Source organism: Macrotis lagotis, chromosome 7, assembly GCF_037893015.1.
Source record: "Macrotis lagotis isolate mMagLag1 chromosome 7, bilby.v1.9.chrom.fasta, whole genome shotgun sequence".
In the NCBI taxonomy this organism is placed as follows: Eukaryota; Metazoa; Chordata; class Mammalia; order Peramelemorphia; family Peramelidae; genus Macrotis; species Macrotis lagotis.
Window position 1 is genome coordinate 105,512,853 of NC_133664.1, and position 23,953 is coordinate 105,536,805.

Below are 23,953 nucleotides of genomic sequence, written 5' to 3' on the forward strand. Positions count from 1 at the left end.
ATGGGGGTGCCCCTCCCCAAGGAGCTAGGACTGCTCCCCAGCCTGTGGGGCAAGATCTGCCAGTACCTCCAGGGACGGGAAGCGTGGGACCGGCGCCTGGATGAGCTGAACCTGCTGCAGCAGAAGAGGTAGGTGACGCTCGGCCCCCGCGGGCCCCCGCCACTGCTGCTCTCTGTCTTCCTCAGCCGCCACCCTCTCGATGCCCAAACTGATGAGCTTGCTTTGGAGCCGGCCCCGAACCGCGATTTTCAGTTCAGTTCTTGGAAGGAGTATTTATTTTTGAGGGGGCGGCAAGGAAGCTCCAAAGTTTCCCGAAAAGTCAGTCTCTTGGAAGTCCAGGTGGAGTAGAAACCGCCCCGCCGATTGGATAAGACTCGGGCTGCATCCCGAAGGCATCTCCTCCGACCTCGGACTAGGAACATTCTGCTCAGGGGAGACAAGATGCTCTGGTCAGAGGTGGGGAGGGAGGGAGGGGAGGCTTGCGATGGATAACCACAGTCCCAGCCTCTGATCATTATAGAGGGCCAAGACTCCCAGCTGCCCTGGAGGGCCACCGGACGGGCTCTCCCCCATTCCTGGAACTATCTCCCTTCTCTGCTCCCGACCAGCGACTTCCCGCTCTTCCTCCCAGAGCTCCCCCCCCAAAAAAAATCCTACCTCCCGGATACTTTCTTTAACCCCCATAATTCAAGTGCTTTCCCTCTTTTCATTATTTCCCACTTCCCTCTGTTGCTAGCTTTGTAGATATTTGTTTGCATGTGGTCTGCCTCTTAGACTGTAAATTCCTTGAGGGCAGGGACTGTCTGGCTTCTTTCTGGATCTCCTCTGCTTGGCACTTGCTGGCACCTTGCAAGTTAGACAAATATGTGTTAAGTGGAATTGAATGGTGTAAAGGAGCTTGAGCTGTCTCCTGAAGAGCTTCTTGAGGACAGAAACCAAGCTACTTTAGGTTTGTGTGTATATCCTTGCACATAGTAGGTGCTTTTAAACAAATTTTTGAACTAGAAATAAAACCGACTTATGTGTTCAGAAGACCTAGGTCCAAGTCCTTTCTATTTACTGGCTGTGTGACCAAGGGTGATTCACTTTATGTCCCTCAGTCGCTTGTTTCCTTATTTATAAAATGGGAAAAAATATTTTCAGTACCCTAACTCTAGGGATTGTTGAGAACAAATGAAAAAAAATTAATATGAAATCACTTCCTAGTTGTAAACTACTATTATTCTCAGCTCTCTTTATATTCTTTATACTCCCAGATAGAATTTCTGGCAGTCTGGAGTCTGCCTTCAGTTAGCTTTGATCCTTTTGCAGATCCCTGAGGCTTTCCCACCATTGTTTCCACCCACCACCCCCTCTCCTCTGGGGACCTCTGGGACTCCCTGCTCTGGAAGGAAAGGAGAGGAGTGGTTCTCTGTGAGTGAGTGTGTGTGTGTGTGTGTGTGTGTGTGTGTGTGTGTGTGTGTGTGTGTGTGTGTAGGGAGGGGATATTGGACTCCAAAGAAGTGATCTTTCAAATGCCTTACTACCTCCTTCCTACACCCTAATCTTCCTCCCAACCAGGCAACAGGAGTTAGTCACGTTCCCTATTTGATAGGGACTTCCCCAGACCCCTAAGAAGTCATAAAATGTTTCTATTCATAATAGAAATATTTGACTCCTCTTCCCCCTCCCCCTAGACTCTGGGTGTCTCTTTAGTTCCAAACTTGTCATAGTCAGGAAGGAAACTGGGCAATTGAAGCAGAATCCCCCTCTCCCTAGTTAATCACCAGATAGTAGGGTTGGGTGGGCTTACCTTCTTTTTTTTATTTGTACTTCCTCTTCTCTCACCTCACTCCACCCAGATCTCTCCCCCTGGGCTGGAAGGGTGGGTGGGGGAGAAGATGTTTTGTGGATGAGATCTTGGGTTGACACAGGGGTGCTGTTGTTGGGGAACAGGTGATCACTAGTTCCATGGTCTATCCATGAGCTGGTGTGACACTCCCCCCCCCCCCCAAGAATGGGAGCGGAAAGTCCCAAGGGCTTAGAGTGGGGAGCCTTAATTTCCTGAGTTCTGGTTGAAAGCAGTGTGTGAGACCAGAATTGAAGCATATAGAGCCTGTCACTTGATTTCCTTCTATAGCTCCATTCTGGTATGGAGAAGACTTTGAGGAAAGGTACACTCACTGGATCTTTCTCTGCCTCCTTTTCTATCTAAAAATCACATTACCTGTTGAATAACCTTAGTGAGCCTCCGGAGGAGAGTAATAGGTAAAACTTCTGAGACCACAACTTTGCCCCTTCTGAGATAGTCTTTTCTTCAACCTGAACACCCACTTCAACCATTCATGTCCTTTTCTATTTCCCCTTTTTGTTGGCTTTCTACCTTAGCACTGTAAACTTTAATCCCTCTATTTTAGTTACTATATCATGGGACACTGATAGTGCCTTCTTCATCTATCAAAATAAAGGAATACTACTTAATATATCAGTATATAATATATATAATCAACATTTCCATAATGATTTGTGGTTGTTACAAAGTATTTTTCCCTGCTTACATTTTTGTATCCTTCACACATGTTAGGAAGGACCTCTGAAACAGAATCCCAGTATTTAAGACTGGAAACTAGGAGCTAGGATCTCAAACACAGATTCTAAGTAGGAAAAATCTCTAGTAGAGCAGGAAAGACTTCATTTTATTTCATTTAAGCTTCTCTTCCTAATTTCCCCAATCGCCCCCCCCCCTTTTTTTTTAGTTTTTTGCAAGGCAGTGGGGTTAAGTGGCTTGCCCAAGACCACACAGCTAGGTAATTATTAAGTGTCTGAGGCCTGATTTGAACTCAGGTCCTCCTGACTCCAGGACCCATGTTCTGTCCACTGTGCCACCTAGCCGCCCCTAATCGCCCCTTTCTTCTCATTATGACCTATATTCATATGAATATAAATTCAGAGTGAGAAGGGACTTCCAAGGTCATTTAATCTAATCACTTCATGTTACAGATGAGGAAACTGAGACCTAGGGAAGTTGTGATTTGTGTAAGGTCTCACAGGGAATAATCAATAACCAAAGGTGGGATATGAACCCAGGACCTCTGAATCAATATTCTTTATGTTGTCTTCCCCCATTTGCTGAATGAATGGGAAATCAGCCTTCTAGACTAACTCTGGCCCCATCAGCTACCTTTAGTCTAGTGGGATTCAATTTGAGCTCCATAATTTTTTCTGATTCTACCCTCCTCCTGGGTCCTTTATTAAGGATAGCTGAAATAAACAGAAACAAAAGATCGAATGCATGTGAGCTCTTTATTGAGTAGGGCCAGGGAATAGCATCTACACTTAATAACATGTTTGTATACATTCAAATTTATCTGGCTGGGTCACCTTGAACAAATCTCTTCACTTCTTTGAGCTTCCCTGTTCCACCTGATGATCCATAAGAGCATAGAATTAGAGTTACAAGGGACACCAGAGATTCTCCCCCACATGAATGTGCTACATTCTCTTGGATTAGATACTTCCTTTTCCTACTGGATTGATGTCACTTCAGTTCATTGCTTTAACTTCTCTCTGTTGGTGGCCTAGTAATGGGGATGGGCTCATGCATGTTTTTGCATGTTTCTGTTTAAGTCCATAGGGGGGTGGTCTGTGATTCCCAGTATGTTGTCTTCTCACCCAATTCAGATGACGCTGTATTTGATTTATGTTTACAATGTCTCAATGTCTCTATCTATGTCTTGGGAAAATGAGCTGAGGTTCAGAATGCAGTCTCAGATACTAGTGTCCTGGAAAAGCTGTTTACCTATGGCTCTTCATTTTTCCTTCTTAATCTCTGAGAACAGTCTGTACGGAAGCTGAAGTTGATGGTACTCTGCCCCCAACACCTCTCCCTGCTCCTTCCTCAAGAAAACAAACAAAAAGTTCTCAGTCAGGTGAGAATCAAAACTACTAGAGTAGTATGGGCTGCTAGAAACAGTTCTTTCTTGAAGTCTGCCACTAGGGACCTTAGGCAAATCATTGCACCTCCCTGGACTTCAGTTTTTTTATCTGTATAATGATGAAATTGGAATAGATGATCTATAAAGTTACTTTCCAGTTCTAATTACATGATCACCATGTGACCTTAAACTTAGTTATGGAAGCCTCAGTTTCCTTATCTTTAAAATGAGGTGAATAATATGTACCCTACCAACATCAGAGAGCCATCATATCAAGTGAGATAATGAAGATGAAATTACTTGGTAAATTGTTAATTATCTTTTTAGTAAATTTTATTTTATTTTTTCCAATTACATGTTAAGATAGTTTTTAGCATTCATTTTTTAATAAAATTTTGATTTCCAAATTTTCTCCCTCTCTCTCTCTCCCTTTCTTCCCCCCTTCCCAGAAAGGCAAGCAATCTGAGATAGGCAAGCAATCTGAGATAGGCTATATGCATTCATGTTAAACATATTTCCACCTTGGTCCTGTTGTAAAAGAAACAGAACAAAAGGGGAAAACTTCAAAAAACAAAAATAAAAAATGAAAATAGTATTAACTGCATTTAGCCACCATAGTTCATTCTCTGGATGTGGATAGCATTTTCTGTCACAGGTCTTTTGGAATTGTCTTGGATCACTATATTGCTAAGAAGAACTAAGTCATAGTTGATCATTGCACAGTTAAACTGCTAAATTTTATGTAAATATAAAGTCTTATCAATAATGCTATTGATCATATTAATTCTATCACATGTATAATGTATTGTGTAGTATTTATTAATAATAATCTCAGTCCCTATTTGGAGGCCCCAGTAGTCCACCTTCTTGTGTTCTAATCATTCCCTGCCCATACTTTGAACTAAAAGACCATATATACCCCTTCCTTCCTCACATACATATACCTACTAACATTACAAGTCCTGTTTACCTAGGCCCAATTGATGGGGGTCTATATTCTGCCCTGTCTCCAAGCAACAGAATAAACACATTACACTGTTGGACACAATGACACTGAACATCACACTTTCCTAAGAACTGAGATGGAAAAAAGCAAAGCGGAACATAGGGAAGAGGTCACAGGTGTTCATGTGCCAGGTCTCACAGCCCCAGGAGATTAAGGGACAGGACCCCCGAGTTTGAACAGAAGACGTGAAGTAATTTATTAAGATTTCTCAGTTTTATGGAAGATGAAACTCCCATTTCTTAGGAAGAAGGAAAGAGTGTTTAATTAAATAAAGGTGTTTAATTAGGGTCAAGAATGGACTAAAGAACATTCTATGTCTTACCCAACATAGTGAAGTGGAAAGTGCACGGCTATTAAAAGTCAGAATATCTGGATTCATGTTCTGGCTGGGTAGCTTGCTTATTGTATGACCCAGGCATATCATTCAATCTGTCTCAGGCTCCTTTTCCTTGTCTGTAAAATGATACTAATAACATTTTTACCATAAATCACACAGAGTCATTTAAAGGAAGGCACTAAAGGCATTATATGAAGGCGATTTATTTATTATCATCATTATGGAGATAATAGTAAGCTTTACTCCTTACTAGTTTCTAAAAAGTTTCCTGAGGAGTAGTAAATATGGTTTGGCTTTATGTATCCCCAGCACTTAAGTATAGTGAATTTGGACATAAGTGTTTAATAACTATTTGGTATTTGTTGGTTTGAATTTAACTGGACTTTGGGGAAGGCGATGAGATGGGAGTGATTTCTAAGACAGGTTTCTAGTGCTCAGATAATATGATTCTACAGGCTCCAGGGAGAGCAGGGTGGGAGCTCTGTACACAGGATCTTAGATGTCTATCTATAAAGGTTAGCAAAAATAATCTGGTCAACACCCTCATTTTATGAATGAGGAAACTAAGGAACAACAGGTTAAGTTACTTGCCTATGGTCATAAAGGCAATAAGTGTCAGAGTTAGAACTGGAATTCAGATCCTCCGATTACAAAGTCAACACTCTTTCTACTGAACTATACTGCAACTTATTTAAGATAAGCTCATTCCAAGATCCAGTTCTGTTTTTTTTTCCTGCTTTCATATTTCTTTCATCCATGAAAATTCATAGAATGAAATAAATTTCATAATGTTAGTACCCTTGTCATTTTCAGAATCCCTGTGGAGCTGATTATTGGGTCACTGAAGGGAACTTAGTTACCATCCTAAATTTCCTTCTTTTGGGGATTTTTCAGATTTACCAGAAAGAAGCTAAATGGATAGGGCTTTTGGTTGGTTTGAAATATTACTGATTCTGTTTCCCAGAAGAGAAATTCCACCTAGCTTCACTGTTAATGGGAATAATAATCTATAAAACACATAAGTCTTTAAGAATTGTAATCGCTTTACATTGGATACTTACTCCTCCTCTGTCCTTCAAGGCAACCAAGAAGAAAGGCTAGGCAGTGGTAGAGGGAGGGAGGCAAATATTCTGTCATTCCAAGAGAGTTGGGGCAAAGTAGGGAATAAAAGTTAGTAGCATTTAGAACCATTTTTGAACCTGCCTCTGCATTCTTTTAAAAAGAAACTACTTTATTCATTTACTTATTTGATACCACCCCTCCCTAGCCATTAGATGGGTCATGAAAGAGTAGAGAGATATTCTCTTCTGGGAGTCTATTGTCTCCTAAAGCAAGATATGGCCAATCAAGAAGGAGCAGGGGTTAAATGGAGAATAGAATTTAGGAGCCTCTAATACTATTTTGATACTTATCCCTGCATTTTTTCTTGCTCTTCATTCAATGAATTCATTTCATTCATATCTTAAGAGAGTTAGGCCACATTCAAATAGGTTGTTGTTCCTGTGACACTGCCTAGCCTCACCCCTCCACTTCCAGTGTCCTCTAGTTCCAATCTTTTAAAGCTCCCAAATTCCAAATTTTCAATCTTACTTTCTTTCACTCCTTCTTCCCTCGAAACTATAGTCTTACACAAGAACAACTTTTAACCAGCTCAATGTGACTCAACCATGTTATATGGTTGCCAAAAACAGCGACTGCAATTGTAGGCTCTGTTAATAGAACTATAGTGCTCAGAACAAGGAAACTTCATTGTACTCTGCCCAAGTCAGACTGCATCTGGAAGACTATATTCAGTATGTGATGGTGTACTTTAAAAGGAATATGGGACAATTATTAAGGGAAAGGTGACCAGAAAAGTGATTTATTTGAAAACACATGGAATGATTAACCAATCTACAACTATGGATTCAGCATCCATTAGGTTCTGGAGATACAGAGACAAATTATGAAACATTCCTCCCTCAAACATCATCATGAAGGTAATCATAAGCTACATTACTCCTACACAGTGATAGGAATGGGGAAGGTTGAGTAGGGATGAATAACTTGGGGAAAAGAAAGGAGATGATTTTACATTGAGGGGGAGATAAATGATCACAGCCTTCAGATATTTTAAAGAGCACCATTTAGAAAAGGAATTAGACTTATTCTATATAGCTTCAGAGGGAAGTGATTGAAAGGGAGACAAATTTCATGGCAGGATAAGGCAGCTCTAATAAGTCAGAGGCTATCTGATAATGCAGCAGGCTTTTTGGGAAGCAGTGACTTCCCTGTCAACAGACATGTTTGAACAGAGGCTAGACCACCTGTTAGGGATAGAATAAGAAGTTGGACTAGCTACCATTAGCAGGGCAACTAATTGGTCCAATGGATAGAATACTGGCCTTGGAATCAGGAGGATGGGAGTTCAAATCCCAACTCAGAAACTGGTTGACCTTGAGCAAGTCACTTAACTCTGATTACCTCACATTCAGGGTCATCTCCAGTCATCCTGATTCATATCTGACCATTGGACCTAAATAATTCTAGAGGAGAAAGTTACTTAGCACAGCACCCCCTCATTCCAATCCAGTTCACTTGTCATGGTATTATCTCCCTGATGTCATAGTCTTCTTCCAGAATGAAGGGAAAACATTATTATTCAATCCCTTCCCACACTAAATTTTCAGTGACCCTTTCATCCCAAGCTCCAGGTCCCCTGAACTAGGTTCTCTTTCCCCACATTCCCTCCCTCCTCCACTAATAATAATAATAATGGTTGTAAATTGGGAAGGGGCTTATATATCCTGGGACAGGGAAACTGGAGAGGACCTGGATAGAGATGACAGAAATGACTAGATCCTTTGGATATCCATACACAGCACATGCTCCTGTAGTGTCTGACTAGCAGGTCATAATAGAATAGCATTAGGCTAGATAGGAGGTGTACATTTTTAGTCAAAGATCTGCTTTTAATTGGGCAACTAGCCAGTTCAAATGTAAAATAATTAGGCTAACTGATCTCTTAAGATCTTTCTTTATTCTTTCCAATGATACTTCTTTACATTGTTCTGTCCTGAGAGAAGGAGGGGACAGAAATGTGGGGAAAACAACTTGAATGAATAAACTAAAGAAGGAATCTGAATGGCAGCTATACTCAATTGGGAACAGATCATGCCATGATGTCCATCCCCAGAAAGCAATAGGAAGGAACTATGATAGATTTAAGACTTGATTTTAGATATGATACCATGGTTAGATGAGGAAAATAGAAATTTTGAAGTTGTTTCTTCTCTCTCTTTTTTGTTCTTTTCCCTTTTGTAGGTATCTGGTATAACTAAGATAATGTTGTTATTTCAGTATTTTAAGTTATTGCCCATTGTTTTCTGAAAATCCTAACTCTTTTGTATATTATATTCATTGAATTGTCAAATTTTAAAAAAAGGAAAGAAAAATATTAATTTGGTGACCTATCTCTAGATTGGCCTTAGGATGCCCTTAGGATGCTTTAAATGGCAGTCAAATTTGGAGACATTTTTTCCTGGACCATACCTGAATCTTTTCAAGAATTCATTATCACTCCCCTTTTCCCCATATCACAATGTGATTGATTTAAGATGAAGGTCACAATTATGCCCAAAGGGCAACAAAAATGTGCTATATATAAGCCCCTTCCCAATTTACAACCATTATTATTAGTGGAGGAGGGAGGGAATGTGGGGAAAGAGAACCTAGTTCAGGGGACCTGGAGCTTGGGATGAAAGGGTCACTGAAAATTTAGTGTGGGAAGGGATTGAATAATAATGTTTTCCCTTCATTCTGGAAGAAGACTATGACATCAGGGAGATAATACCATGACAAGTGAACTGGATTGGAATGAGGGGGTGCTGTGCTAAGTAACTTTCTCCTCTAGAATTATTTAGGTCCAATGGTCAGATATGAATCAGGATGACTGGAGATGACCCTGAATGTGAGGTAATCAGAGTACCCTTTGATCCAGAAATACCACTACTGGGTCTATACCCCGAAGAGATTATGAAAAAGGGTAAAAACATCACTTGTACAAAAATATTATAGCAGTCCTATTTGTGGTGGCAAAGAAATGGAAATTAAGTAAATGCCCTTCAATTGGGGAATGGCTTAACAAACTGTGGTATATGTATGTGATGGAACACTATTGTTCTATTAGAAACCAGAAGGGATGGGAATTCAGGGAACCATGGAAGGATTTGTATGAACTGATGCTGAGTGAGATGAGCAGAACCAGAAAAACACTGTACACCCTAACAGCAACAATGGGGGTGATGATCAACTTTGATGGACTTGCTCATTCCATCAGTGCAACAATCAGGGACAATTTTGGGGTATCTATGATGGAGAATACCATCTGTATCCAGAGAAAGAATTGTGGAGGGGTGGCTAGGTGGCGTAGTGGATAAAGCACTGGCCTTGGAGTCAGGAGTACCTGGGTTCAAATCCGGTCTCAGACACTTAATAATTACCTAGCTGTGTGGCCTGGGGCAAGCTACTTAACCCTATTTGCCTTGCAAAAAACCTAAAAAAAAAGAATTGTGGAGTTTGAACAAAGACCAAAGACTATTACCTTCAATTTGGGGGGGGGGGAAGCCATTATCTTATTTAATTTTGCTATCTCTTATACTTTATTTTCTTCCTTAAGGATATAATTTCTCTCTCCTCACATTCAAATTAGATCAATGTATACCAGGGAAACAATGTAAAGACTAACAGACTACCTTCTGTGGGGGGTGGGGGGAGGGAAGCAAGAATAGGGGAAAAATTGTAAAACTCAAAATAAATAAAAAAATCTTTCTAAAAGAAAGATGAGGATCACAGATCTAGCCTTAAAAGGAACCTCAAAGGAGAACTAGTACAACTTTCTCCTTTTATAATTGGAAAAACTAGGGAGGTTAATTGACTAGGTATGGTTAATCAGAGAAGCAGTGAACATCAAAGGTGAGATTTGAATCCAGCCCTCTGACTCCAGAGCCAGGTCTGTTTATACTGTGGTAGGTATATAACTACCTTATATGCCACAAAATCAGGAGGACCAATGTCTTTATCCATATGAATAATTGTCTGTAATAAGCTATCAATAAAGTCTTGACTCCTGTAGAAAAGACCAAGTTTCTCAGAAGAGAGAAAAACTAGACTGAGGTGAACTGGAAAGAAAATAATCTGGAGAAAAGAGAAAGTTTAATTTATAAAAAGAATAGGATTCAAGGAAATAGTTTTTAGTCTTCCCTAGGAGAGGAAAGTTTAGCCTGAACCAGGAGATACAGATTTGAACTTGGCAAAGTCTTTTTCTAGACTTTTCTAGAAATAGAAAAATGAGCCTTGGACACAAAATAGGTACAATCTAAAAATGATTAGGAGAGGGATAGACGGGGGTATCTAGAATTTGGGAGAATTATAGGAAGTACCTACTAATGGGTGCAAATCTGAATGTGAATATACTTTGTATATCTGTAACTGAGTACCTAAATATAGTTATTGAATGAATAATTAATGGATAAAGCATTTATTAAGAGCTTAGTATATGTGGAGCACTGTGGTAATCACTGGGGGTCACAAATAGTAAATTAAGACATCCTTTGCTCTCATGGAGCTCACATTCTTATGGGGGAGACAATGCATATATATACATATATATATATATATACACACACACACACACACACATGCATATATATGTGTAACACACACATATGAATGTAAGATTTCAGCTATAAGTTCAGGAGCAAAGCAAAACAAAGCAAACGTTAATATCTATTCTTTAATGCCATTTTCAATGATAAAATCCTTTCAGTTCCTGATGTTGAACTATCTGACAGGTCCAAGGACCTTGGTGGCAAAGCTTTGTTTTCCTGAATATTCAGTGCAGGTGCCTGTAAACCTTTTGATAGCTATTGCCAGACTGTATTACTACAGGGGTTGCCTGTGAAAAGAATTCGCTTTTGGAGAATTCTTTCACTCTTCCAGGGTCACGTCTGAGAGCACCGGCATGAAAGGTTTGCTGTTCCCAAGACTTCTGGGTTCAAGGACCCAGACTGTCCTTATTACAATTGGAGGAGACATGGTAGCCAAAATGGTTGCAGTTGTGATGGTCTAAGCTGCCAGGCAATGTTGACCCCTTTCATTTACCACTCTTCAATGAACCCCACTGTCACACAGCCAGACCTGCCTTTTGTATGTGGTGGCAACTGCTCAGGGAGTGGTGGGGAAAGCTAACCTTTTTTTGCACAGCAATGATGTCAAGGCTAACAGGATAAATGTGAGAATGTGTTCTGGGTGATGATGCTACTTATATAACTTCCATATGCATATCCTTATTAGTAACAACTGGTCAGGGTCTGTGTTGGTGAGAGGAGAAGTTTCCTCCCCTAATGACATACTCCTTCAGTAAGGACCACAGGGACTGGGTTGGAAGTATCTTCAGTGATTCCAGGAGGCATCATCTTTCTCAAGGCTTTTGCTTTCAGAGTCCTGGGCTATCTTCTTCAGAGTCAGAGGGGTGGATATGATTAATAAGATGGTGGTGGGGACATGACTTGCATGGCAAACTCCCCCCCCCCCATTGTGTGTTGCCCTTTAGGGTATCCTGATGCTTTAGTTGGGCTGGCCATATTATTACCCATAAACATTTTTCATTCCTGCAGTGAATACTCATTGCACTGAAGATTGTTTTTCTAAGTGTGTTTTTCTGGTGACTTAGTAGCCGGAAGGGAAAGGGGGAAAGGTTATGTTTTTGAGGCTATCAGCTCAAGATGATTGCTCTGCTTGCCAAGCCTCTTTTCCTTCTCTGATCAGAGGAAAGAACGAAAGAGAAGATGATGATATTAAACTTTGAGGAATGAATGCAGAGAGATTTTGAGACCCATAGGGAAAAAGAATTTTTTTAAAAGCCTAGCTTTACAAATAGTTTATCATTTGATTCTCATAATATCCTTCTGAGTGCAGTAGGTTCTATTATTACACTATTTTACAGATGGGAAACTGAGGCAAACAGGAGATAAAATGACTTGCCCAGGGTCAAACAACTATTAAGTATTTGAGTATGGGTTTGAATTCAGTTCTTCCTAATATCAGTCCCATTGTTTTATCTACTATGCTACCTAGCTGCTTCTAAAATTGTTTAAATATGAAAGGGAATAGAAATTTTCACAGTATCTACTATGTGCCAGATACTACTAAGCTCTTTTTATATAAAAAAATTCTTCTAACAAGTCTGTGAGGTAGGTGCTGTTATTATCCCCACATTACATTTGAGGAAACTGAGGCAGACAGACATTAAGTGAATTGCCCAGGATTATTTCAGGTCCAGTACTCTATTCACTGTGCCACCTATGGAGCCTGTGATCTATCTAGCTGCCACGAGCTTATCTGCTTTAAGTCTAGGCAATAGTAAGGACAATTGGGAAAGGCCAAGAGAAAAAAAGGTTAGGACCCTTTTGTGTGGTGATGGGTAACATTAGAATTGAATGCTTTCTGAAGAGCTGCAGAGCAGCTGGGGTGATACAGTGTGAATTTATAAAAGTTGAAATCAGATTGAGGTCATGACTTTCTCTTAACCACTTTCTGTAGCCCTGAAGCAGAAACAGAAATTGTGTGGTAGAGGTTTCCTAGAGATAAAGATTTACAAGGTATTCTAAGGTGGTAATTAGTGAAAGATTAAAATAGCAAAGGCTTGCTATGGAAATAAGTGATACCTGAGTAGAAAAGATGCAGAAAGAACACTAAATATGGGATCAGAGAAGCTGGATTCCATTCCCAGCTCTGCATTTTCTATATGTTGTGATGTGAGGCAAGTTGATCTGCCCTGGTCTCAGTTTCCACATGTATAAAATGAGAGAATTGCAGTCTATCGATGGTGTCAAACTCAAAAGATACAGGATCACTAAACTGGGGACTCAGATTACATGAGGATCTCTGCAGGTGCAGATCGGCTTAGAAATGACATACTTATTTTATTTGTATTCTATTGACTTTTTATTTTGCTACACATTTTCCAGTGATATTTTCACCTGATGCTAGTAGAGCTGGGAGTATTGTAAACAGTTTGTTTGCCACATCGAGATCAGTTGACTTCTGACATCCCTTCCAGTTCTAAATTTAAGACCATATGATCTTCTCTCCCCACCCCTTCCATTATTCTCTTTCCTTCATACGTTTGCTACCCTAGCCTCTAAGGAGAGCATGTAAAGGATCAATGTTTGAAGAGGAAGACAAACAAGAAGGTTCAGTAAAGTGGAGCTAAGAAACCCTGTTTTTTAGTTTCACCCAACTTGCAGATTTGGCCAATGATAGCCTATGAACATACATAAGATAGTGTCTAACCTCTGTGATTGTTGCTTGGTTGTTCAGCTGTGTCTCATTCTTTTTGATTCTGTTTGGGGTTTTCTTGGAAAAGATATGGGAATGGTTTGCCATTTCCTTCTCTGGCTCATTTTATAGATGTGTAGACTGAGGTAAATAGGATTAAGTGACTTGCCCAGGGTCACACAGCTAGTAAGTGTCTGAGGCTAAATTTGAATTCAGATAGATTAGTCATCCTGACTTCAGGCCTGTCACTCTATCCACTGCACTCTATCCATAATCATTATAATCATCTTCATCATCCTAGCAAGCATTTAAGTAGCTTGTTAAGGTTGCAAAGTGCTTTGCACATATCTCATTTTATTCTCATAATACTTCAAGAGGTAGATACTATCATTTCTATTTCACAACTGGAGAAACTGAGGTTAGGGGACTTGGCCAGATGATACAGTTAGTAAATGAATGGCTAAGATCAAATTTGAACTTAGGTCTTCCTGAGTACAAGTTCAATGCTCTATGATGCCACTAGTTGCATCTTTATGGTAAAGGAAAAAATTAGTTTTGAGACACAATTCATCTAACAAGGCAGATTTATAAGTGAACATGAATTTGGAATAATTCCTTTGCCATGTTAGTTCAAAATGATAGAAGACATAAAGTTTTGACTACCTTACTCCTTAGATAAGTGGTAAAGACAAGCTGACTATATTGACTCATTGGATAACTTGCTTCATAGAAGTTTGCCCTCTTCCCTCATTGAATGATGTTGGGGATCCTAGGACAACTGATATATATATATATATATATATATATATATATATATATATATATATGTGTATGTATTTTACATATATTTTATATATATTATATATATGTAGTCTAGTCATATTAAAGTCATACCCAGACTTCTTCCTTCACTGAATCTTAGTCTCATCTTTCTAAATGGCCATTCCTATAGGATCTGGGAGTCTCCACTGCTCTTAGCTGCCAAGGAGAATGATATTCGAGCACTGACCAAGCTTCTCAAGTATGAAGTCTGTGATATATACCAGAGAGGTGAGGAACTGGTTGCCCTTCACTGACCTTGATCTTCCCCTGCCCACCCAGAACAACCCTTTCTCCCTGACTTCCCTTTAATGAATCTTAACTTGAACTTATTGACTCAGTAACCCCAATCTTATGTGCTAACATAAAGGTCCTGAGGTAGTTATGACACTACTTCTCTTCTCCAACCTCAGGAGCCCTTGGGGAGACAGCATTACATGTTGCTGCCCTCTATGACAATTTGGAGGCAGCCAAGTTATTGATAGAAGTTGCACCTGACCTGGTGATTGAACCTATGACATCTGAGTTATATGAAGGTGAGAGGGCATGGGGTAAATGAGGAGGGGGGACAATCAAGAATCTGGAGCTATACATACTATGACCATTGTCATGCCTCCCCATTCCATTAGAACCCAGTGATTTCCTCTTGAAGTGTCTAAACTTTGTTCTCCCTTCCAATGCCCTTATCCAGTAATGAAGGTGCTATCTCTCCTAATTGTGTTCCTCTGAAAAGTCAAGGGGCTGGGGATCAGGTAGGAAAAGGGAAAGAAAAGGGGCTAGGGAAGGGACTAGGTTAGGTTACTTGGAGACCTTAGAGTCTCTTAGAGGGAGAAGATGGGGTGGTGTCAGTTAATTTTCTTTCCTTAGTACATTATTCCCTAACACATCCTTTGCTTCTCCTTTTTGCTAAGCCTTCCTTGCTGAGACTCAGTGCCCCTTGTCTGAGGTTCAAAAAGGGGGGGGGATGATTTGGGAAGAAATATTTTTTTTTTCTGCATTTCTTGAGAAAATTTTCCTTATCTGGGAGGGTAACATGGAGGTCAGTTCCCATATCTAAGATGATCTCCTTGTGTGTGTGGGGGGGTGCAGGCCAAACTGCGCTTCACATAGCGATAGTGAACCAGAATGTGAACTTGGTGCGAATTCTACTTACCTGCGGTGCCAGCGTCTCTGCCCGAGCCACTGGGATGGCCTTTCGCCAGAACCCTCACAACCTCATCTACTTTGGTGAGAGTGAAAACCAGGGTGGTGAAGGAGGTGAACAGGGATGGGGGTGGACAGGGAAGGCAATGGAAAGGATGCAAGCAAGGATGAAGGAGAAGTACAAAGAAGGTCGGGAAGGAAAAATGCTATGAAGGAGGTTAATTTCATTTGCTTGGGGAAGGTCAAGCCTTGGGTCAGTCTTCATGGATCCATAGATTCCTTGGAAGAGCCCTTTATTTCCTCTGCATTCTCTCTACCCATGTACTGTTATCTCCCTTGTCCTTTATGTAATTCCATTTCCCTTCCCCCCTTCCACCAATTCTAATCTCCCACTATTAGCCAATCATTGCCATAATTTCTGCACTTTTGTACAAGAGTCCTGAACTTCATTTGTAAAAAGGAAGGAGTTTTTCTTTCTGGGAAGTACTTGTCTGATGGAAGAGAGATTCCCTATTTTTCAAATTTTAATAATGGAAATAAAGCAATTAGATGCCTGTGATCATTCCCATCCCTAATCTCTACTGTGGTGATCCTCTTCTGCCCAGGAGAGCACCCTTTGTCCTTTGCTGCCTGTGTGGGCAATGAAGAAATTGTTCAGCTACTTATTGAATTTGGAGCTGACATCCGGGCCCAGGACTCCTTGGGTAAGAACTGGCATAAGCAAAGAGGTGGTGGGATTTTGAAGGCCGTGTTAGAACTGGGACACAACTGAAACCACATGGGACAAAGAGGAATGGATTAACAAGAGGTCAGTGGCTTTTAAGACACGCCCCCCCATATCATATCCTCTCTCCAGGAAATACAGTGCTTCACATCCTAGTATTCCAGCCCAACAAAATGTTTGCCTGCCAGATGTATAATGCTTTGCTAGCTTATGATGAGCGGAGTGGTCACATGAAGTCCTTAGACCTCATCCCTAACCACCAAGGCCTCACTCCCTTCAAGCTGGCTGGTGTCGAGGGGAACACTGTGGTAAGAGATGCTCCCCCTCAAAATCAGGGCCCCAAACCTGTGCCTACATGGGCAAGAACAACCCCTTGATGCTTATCAAGAGAAAAATAGTTATGGAATATAGATTTTAGCTGTAAGCCTAAATTTAAATTTCTTCCTCAATTCATTCCTTTTCTCTTTCCTGTTTTCCACCCTGTTTCTTTGTTGCCCATCTCAAAGTTTGGGAAGTTATGACCATTTTGGGGATGTCAAGGATGGACAGGCTGACCTTCAGGAGTTCTTTGACTCAGTGATTCTTATCCCCTGTCCTTTAGATATTCCAGCACCTGCTGCAAAAAAGGAAGCATGTCCAGTGGACCTATGGACCATTGACTTCCACTCTGTATGATCTTACAGAGATTGACTCCTGGGGAGATGAGCAATCATTGCTTGAACTCATTGTCACAACCAAGAAGAGAGAGGTATAGTGGTAGTCCAGAGGGGAGGAAAGGAAAGGAGACATGAAAGAGTATCTCTATGTTCACATGTCCCCATACACACACCCAGTTTTCCATTCTCCTTCCTTGTAGGCCCGTCAGATCCTAGACCTGACCCCTGTGAAGGAGCTGGTGAGCCTCAAGTGGAGAAGGTTTGGGAGACCATACTTTTGTGTGCTGGGTGCCATCTATGTCCTTTACATGATCTGCTTCACCATGTGCTGTGTCTACCGGCCTCTCAAGCCACGGAACACCAATCGCACCAGCCTGCGGGACATTACACTTCTCCAACAAAAGCTCCTGCAGGTGATGATTGCCTCTGGAGAACAGAGAATCAAAGGATGATACATCACTGGCTCTCCCTTCTCCCAGATAAAAGATTATATGTGCTTATATTTCCACATGCACAGGCAAACTTGTATAACAAATATAACTTGTATAACAAATTTGTATAGCAAATGTATATACAATTTCTAAGGTACATATATACACACTCCTTGGAGTACTATTTAATAAATAAGATAAAAGTATTGAACCAAGCATGGGAAAGATAGGACAGAGTTGAGAGGCTGGTTTGGGAACTTCCTATTGATTATGGCTATTTCAGAATATATTAGAATGGGTAAATAGGTCTCCAGAGTATAATAGAGAGACTAGCTAGGTCTACAGAATATTATTGAATGGGTAGATAGGGCTCTATTCTTAAGAGTCTTCAGTTAAATTGGATAACTGTTTGTTGGGGATTGATGTAGAGAGGATTCTTTTGCAGAGGTAAATTAAATTATATGCTAGGTGGACCACAAAACCCTTGCTAATTCTGATATTCTATATGTGTATACATATGTATAATATACACATGCATGCACATTCCATTTTCCTTAAACTTCTGTTTTTCTTAGCAGGAGTCTTACATGACCCGGGAGGACAGTATCCGAATGGTGGGGGAGCTGGTTTCTGTCATTGGAGCTGTGGCCATCCTACTTCTTGAAGTGAGATGGGAGGGGATGATTGGAGTTGGTCTCCTATCAAGAGTTCTATATCATTTGTACATCCCTTATCCCTGTTTTCTGTTTCTTCTTTTAATTCATTCACATACTCAGATTCCAGACATCTTCCGAGTTGGGATTGCTCGGTACTTTGGACAAACTATTCTTGGAGGGCCATTTCATGCCATCATGTAAGTGACCACAGGAATCTCTCCAGCACCCTAATTTCAACTTCCCCTTCTCCACCAAGCCCTCCCTCCCAAAAATGACCTTTGGGCTTTAACTACTCCCCAAGTCCAGGAGTCCCATCTTCAGAGAATCTATCTGTTTGTATTGATGAAATATAGGTGCCTGAATTTGAAAACATGTGTATTGTGTGTATGTGATTATGTGTATATGATCATATGTGAACACACATACACACACACACATTACAGCCGAGGCCTGGTACAACCATCTCTTCACACGTGTACTGTTTTCTTTTCTCCTCCTATCCAAGTATCACCTATGCTTGTATGGTGCTAGTAACCATGGTGATGCGGTTCACCAGCACATCTGGGGAGGTGGTACCTATGTCTTTTGCCCTTGTGCTTGGCTGGTGCAATGTTATGTACTTCGCACGAGGATTCCAGATGCTGGGCCCTTTCACCATCATGATCCAAAAGGTCAGTGTTCCTCCCTCCAACTCCTGGGCTGGACAGCATCTCCTTTCTCCCCTATCACATCTGGCTATCTCAGAAAAGGGGAGAATTTGAGGAGGTTGGTTTCAGCATCTACTATATAAATTAGAATTTCATGCAGGTGACAGATAAATTTGGTGCTGCCCTGTCATGTTATTGGAGGAAGGGGGTAGTTAATCAGGAATAATTAGGAAAGGAGAAATTGTCTCATCCTTCCCTTCCATTCTCTGCCCCCTGCAGATGATTTTTGGGGATCTGTTGCGTTTCTGCTGGCTGATGGCTGTGGTTATCCTGGGATTTGCTTCTGGTAATATCTCTACTTATTTCAGGAATTGGGAAAAAGGAGAGAGAGAGAGAGAGAGAGAGAGAGAGAGGAGAGAGAGAGGAGAGAGAGAGAGAGAGAGAAGAGAGAGAGAGAGAGAGAGACTCTAGGGGTCAACGATAATAGGCAATAGTAGAATCAGGGTAATTTTAAGTAAGAATGGGATAAAAGGAAAAATGATGGAAAGGGAAGAATCCAAAAAGACTGACTCAGTGAGGAGAGCATAGTTTTGATCCTAAGACCATGAGAGTTAGAAAGATAATGAAACAAAAGGTGAGATCAATTAGATACCAGTAGGTTAGAAAGATTGGAATAAGAATAAAATGCACAGGGAGATAAGGAAGGATAGGGATGTTGGGCAGGGTTGCCATCTTATGGAAAGTTAATATAATCAGAGATAAAGAGTTAAAGGCCTAAAATTGAAATATGACTGGCAAGGGTCACCTAGGAAATTGGTTGATGATTGCTTGAATCTAGTTGTCTCTTCTTCCTGGGCGGAGCAGCGTTCTATATCATCTTCCAGACGGAAGACCCAGATGAACTGGGCCATTTCTCTGACTACCCTATGGCATTGTTCAGCACCTTCGAGCTGTTCCTCACAATCATCGATGGTCCTGCCAACTATGATGTAGACCTGCCCTTCATGTATGGCATCACATATGCTGCCTTTGCTATTATTGCCACGTTGCTCATGCTCAACCTGCTCATTGCTATGATGGGTGATACCCACTGGCGAGTGGCCCATGAGAGAGATGAGCTCTGGAGGGCTCAGGTGAGCTCCTTTGTAGAAGATGTGTCTGTCCCCTTCTATCTAGACTTTTTTGACCTCAGGCACCTTAATCATTTCCTAGTTGCCCCTTTCCTCCTCTAAACCTGCACGATATACGAACTTCATTCTAACCACCAGCACATTTGGGTATAGGTTCAGACCCTTGGGAAAGGGATAATATGATTTCCTAGGAAGTATTTTTCTATTTCCTTTCCATTTTAGAGGGTTTTCCTGTAAAAGACAATTTGGAACAGAGAATTAGAAGGGACCTTGGAAGTCTTCTGGTCATAGATTTAAAGATGATTTAGGGTTTTAGAGGCTATCTAGTCTGATCCTTTAATTTTAGAGCCAAGAAAACAGAGGTCTAGGGACCTTGTCCAAGGTTATCCAGCTAGTAAATAGTAAAGCCAGACTTTAACCTCAGGTCTTGTGAATTCTAAAATCAGCCTTCTCTCCTGCATCAATTTGCAAGAGCAGAAGATTTCTTCTCTCTATCCAGCTCCTTAAGTCTAGATAGAGGGTTAAGGTCTTAGATAACAAAATTTTCTAAAAGAGCATCTAGTTAGAAAGGCATTCCTTGGACCTCTCACAAAAAGGATTTGATCACTGCTAAGAAGAGGGGTTTTGTTTTTCATTCTGTTTCTCCAATTCTTGATTTTTGCCTGAAAAATGGTACTTTTTCCTTTTTTTGAGGTCCATGAATTCTTTTTCATAGCCAATAAACTATGTGTTTAACTCTGGCACAAATTTTAGGGAAGGCTACTGGCCAAAAGATGTGGGTTAGAGTTCTGAATTCAGTTTCAGCCTCATGTCTGCCTTGATAAAATAGGAGTTAAAATGCCTTTAACTAATTCAAAGAGCTGTGGTTGGAATATATTAGATAATGTATGCAAAGTGCCCTGCTTTGCAGTAACCCCCATGTCATCCAATTAGAAGTAATAGCTGGGTGATATTATAAGAATTCATTTCTGGATTCTGAATTGGGATGGAATGGTATTAAGTGATGGTGAATTCTTACCAACATGAATGATGCCCAATTTTTCCTTATTGCACTTAAAAAGGTTGCTTATTTCTAGCTATTGTTCTTTCTATTTCTTGTCTTCCATCTTTTTCTCTATACTAGCATTCCTCTCAACCCTTTTGACAGTAATCCTTCCTTCCCCCCACCCCCATTCCAGATTGTAGCCACCACAGTGATGTTGGAGAGAAAGCTGCCCAGATGTCTTTGGCCTCGATATGGAATCTGCGGTCGAGATTATGGGCTGGGAGACCGCTGGTATCTTCGGTGAGTTGAAGTGTATGAGCATGTGCCTGTAGGAATGTCAATACTTTTGTGGGTCCTTCTCTCTATCCAGCTCCTTGGGTCTATAGAGGGTTAAGTGTTTTGGATAACAGAATTTTCTAAAAGCATCTATTTGGAAAGCCATCCCCCCAACCTCCCACAAAAAGGGTGTGGTCACTGCTAAAAACAGGGATTTTGTGTTTTTTCCTCATTCTTGGGTTTCCTGAGACATAGGATTCCCCCCCCCCCTTCTTTTGAGGGCCTGAATCCTAGAGTTCACTCCTTTTCTATAGCCAATAAACTATGTGTTTAACTCTGGCACAAACTTGAGGACAGACCACTGGTCAGTAAGTGTTTGATTCAAACCTTAGATGTCTCTTCCATCCTCTCCATAGATTGGAGGATCGACAAGACCCAAGTCGACAACGAATACATCGATATGCCCATGCCTTCAGTTCTTTGGGGAATGATGATTTAGAGAAAGACTCACTGAGCAAAATGGACTTGACCCTTTCTTGTGGTCATCACCAACTAACAACACCCAACCCTTCCATTTCCCGAAGTACAACTCGAAGCAGTGCCAACTGGGAGAGACTTCGCCGGGGGACTCTGGGGTTAAACCTAAAAGGGGAGATCAACAGGGGCCTGGAAGATGAGGAGGGAAGAGTGTATCAAGTCTGAATGTCTTCCATGGGAGCCCAATGAGTCTACCCCCTTTGCTCAGTGCTAATGAAAGGAGGCCATGGTTTTCGTCCTTTTGAGGGAGTTTGGATTGAGCCAGAGAGAATGCTTTTTAGGGTGTTTAGGCTCAGAAGGATCCAGATTCCAACTCATCCAGGTCTCACTGGGCATCTGGTGATTTAAACTGTATATCCATTCCTTCCTTTCACTACCCCCAATCCCCCAAATGTCCAGTCACTGTGGCAAACTTTCCCTCTCCTCAAGACCAAGCAGCTGAATACACTGCCAGAACAAAGCACTTTAAGGATGTTCTGCTGAGCATCCTCTCTCCACCCTTCTCAGGTACCCCTCATCCCTTATCTGGGATGGGCTTTCCCTTGCTAAGCTGGGTAATTGTAGGATATGAGAAGTAAATGTTGTGCAATTAAGTGAACAAGGAAAACAAAAAAAAAAAAGACTTGGGTGTTATGGCTGGTACACAGACACCTACCCTGCTAAGGCATTATTTCTTCCAAAAAAATCGGCGCCCTAATCTCTAAAAAGTGTTCCGTGTTGACTTTCTCCAAAAATATTTCTAGTCCCTTTAACCTTTCTCTAGTCTCCTAGTTTCTTACTTACATTAGACCTCATCAGACCTCCATGATGGCAAAATCCCATTTTTCCCCTTTAATATGGCAGTGAGAGAACCATTATGGAGGAAAGAGTCCAAAGAATGAGACATGGATGGCGAAGTGAGGAGGGAATAGGTCCTTCCGCCTGAAATCAAGGCTCACACCGTTTGGGATCCTTTAATGGCTGTGTAGCCACAACTGTTTTCTGCCCAGGGCTCAGACTTCCACTAGGCCTGGCTGGCTCAGATGCTGCTGAAGCAGATCGATGTTATGGAGGAGTTTCTTCTGGTGTCCAGCCAGAGTGATGCCTAAGGCAGGCATATCCCTGGGAAAAGGAGGAATGGGGGTGATGCGGGACATATCCTCTCTACCTGCCTCCCTCGAGCTATAGATGCCTATTTCTGCTGCTTTTTCCTGGGAAAGTAGGGATTCTAGGGGAGGGAGTAGACCAGATACTCTGTTGAATGAGAAATGTGTAGCCCTGACACTTAACCCTTTCTTCCCCAAATCCCTTCTTGGTGACTATATTCCCTACCCAATTCTGCTTACTCAAGGCCAAGCTGAGCAACTTCATTGAAGCTACAGAGCCCAACTTTGGAGAAGCTGTCCTGATAGCACTCCATTCCGATGGCGGCCAGCCAGGCCTGAGGTGTTTGCAGTGAGGAGAAGTCCAAGGTCACAGGACTCAATAGGATCTGTGATGGTCTAGTGGGAGAAGGGATTAGGCTGTTCAAGGGCTTCAGGCTCAAAGTTCATAAGCAACTTCCATACCATGATTTACCCAGAGTTTCTGCCTCTCCCACTGGTAACCCATTTCTATTTCTTGGTTCTCCCTAGCCCTCTCTAGCTTCCCCAGACCTTCCCCTATGGACTCCGCCAGCCTGTAGCATCTCGGGCTTGCGGATCATCTTGTCCAAGGCAGCCACCAGCTGGTCAAAGTGAGGCCTCTGGGCAGAATCTTGTTGCCAGGTATCTAGCATCAGCAGGTGCAGTCCATCAGGGCAGCCTGGGGGTGGAGGAAGCCGGAACTCCTGTTCTATAGCATTCAGTACCTGGAGAAAAATTATAGAATGTCAGAGAATCAAAGAATATTGGAATCTTGTGAGGCAGAACTTGAGAATGCACATAGTAAAGCCACATCTGAATAGAAATTCTCTCCATAGCCTCATTAACACTAGCCTCTATGTCAAGACCTACAATTTGGGGAAACCCACTACCTTCTATCAAACATACATTTGTCTCTACAATTTCCCATTCCTCACAATTCTCTCATCTGGAGGCAAACAGAACAGTTCTAAGGTCTCCCCCCCCCCCCCCCACTGGTAAGTTCTTTAAATTCTTCAAGATAGCTTTGCTATCTCCCATACATTCTCTTCTCCAGGCTAAGAATTTCAACTTCAGTCAATCCACATGAAACTGGGTGATAGTGAATTAAGGACAGAAAAATAACATCAGGCTTATATAGAAATGGGTATATGAAATCTTTGGATTAGAGAGTAGAAGCTAGGTGGGGTGGGGTGGCTACCAGATTAGAGGGGATGGGAGGGAGTTAAGATATTCAGAGATAAACCCCCAAGCAGGAGCAGAGTAGGCATTC

The 23,953-nt window shown here is 41.5% G+C and overlaps 2 protein-coding genes and 1 long non-coding RNA gene across 5 annotated transcripts in view; 1 reads left to right on the forward strand and 2 right to left on the reverse strand.

Annotated features, from left to right (window-relative positions):
• Positions 1–22,292, forward strand: LOC141492838 (transient receptor potential cation channel subfamily V member 6-like). 3 transcript variants are annotated; one of them, XM_074193530.1, is made up of 15 exons: positions 1–128; positions 14,529–14,626; positions 14,809–14,931; positions 15,485–15,622; positions 16,144–16,242; positions 16,395–16,570; positions 16,864–17,010; positions 17,119–17,331; positions 17,925–18,014; positions 18,126–18,202; positions 18,511–18,676; positions 18,932–18,998; positions 19,517–19,785; positions 20,961–21,067; positions 21,460–22,292. In XM_074193530.1, exons 1-15 carry the CDS (start codon positions 1–3, stop codon positions 21,743–21,745), a joined length of 2,184 nt encoding a protein of 727 aa, XP_074049631.1. In that variant the 3' UTR covers positions 21,746–22,292. The 3 variants fall into 3 exon arrangements, with proteins under 3 accessions (XP_074049631.1, XP_074049632.1, XP_074049633.1); XM_074193531.1 differs by having other exon boundaries at positions 17,928–18,014; XM_074193532.1 differs by lacking the exons at positions 20,961–21,067; positions 21,460–22,292 and having other exon boundaries at positions 19,517–20,018.
• Positions 16,116–20,580, reverse strand: LOC141492840 (uncharacterized). The gene is made up of 3 exons (XR_012470061.1): positions 19,458–20,580; positions 16,818–17,344; positions 16,116–16,306 (listed from the first exon to the last, which is right to left on the reverse strand). It is a non-coding gene; the product is annotated as an uncharacterized LOC141492840 (long non-coding RNA).
• Positions 20,722–23,953, reverse strand: part of LOC141492837 (ephrin type-B receptor 6-like) — a 27,177-nt gene continuing 23,945 nt past the window's right edge. The window contains 3 exon segments of the mRNA XM_074193529.1: positions 20,722–22,681; positions 22,906–23,061; positions 23,215–23,408. Of these exon segments, the coding sequence (XP_074049630.1) occupies positions 22,573–22,681; positions 22,906–23,061; positions 23,215–23,408 (459 nt within the window). The 3' untranslated portion in view covers positions 20,722–22,572.

Excerpts from the sequence above, each read along its gene's own strand:
- LOC141492838 (XM_074193530.1), top strand. The coding sequence starts at position 1 with ATGGGGGTGCCCCTCCCCAAGGAGCTAGGACTGCTCCCCAGCCTGTGG. Across the intron at positions 129-14,528 it reads AACCTGCTGCAGCAGAAGAG|GATCTGGGAGTCTCCACTGC; the intron begins GTAGGTGACGCT and ends CCATTCCTATAG. Across the intron at positions 17,011-17,118 it reads TCACAACCAAGAAGAGAGAG|GCCCGTCAGATCCTAGACCT; the intron begins GTATAGTGGTAG and ends CCTTCCTTGTAG.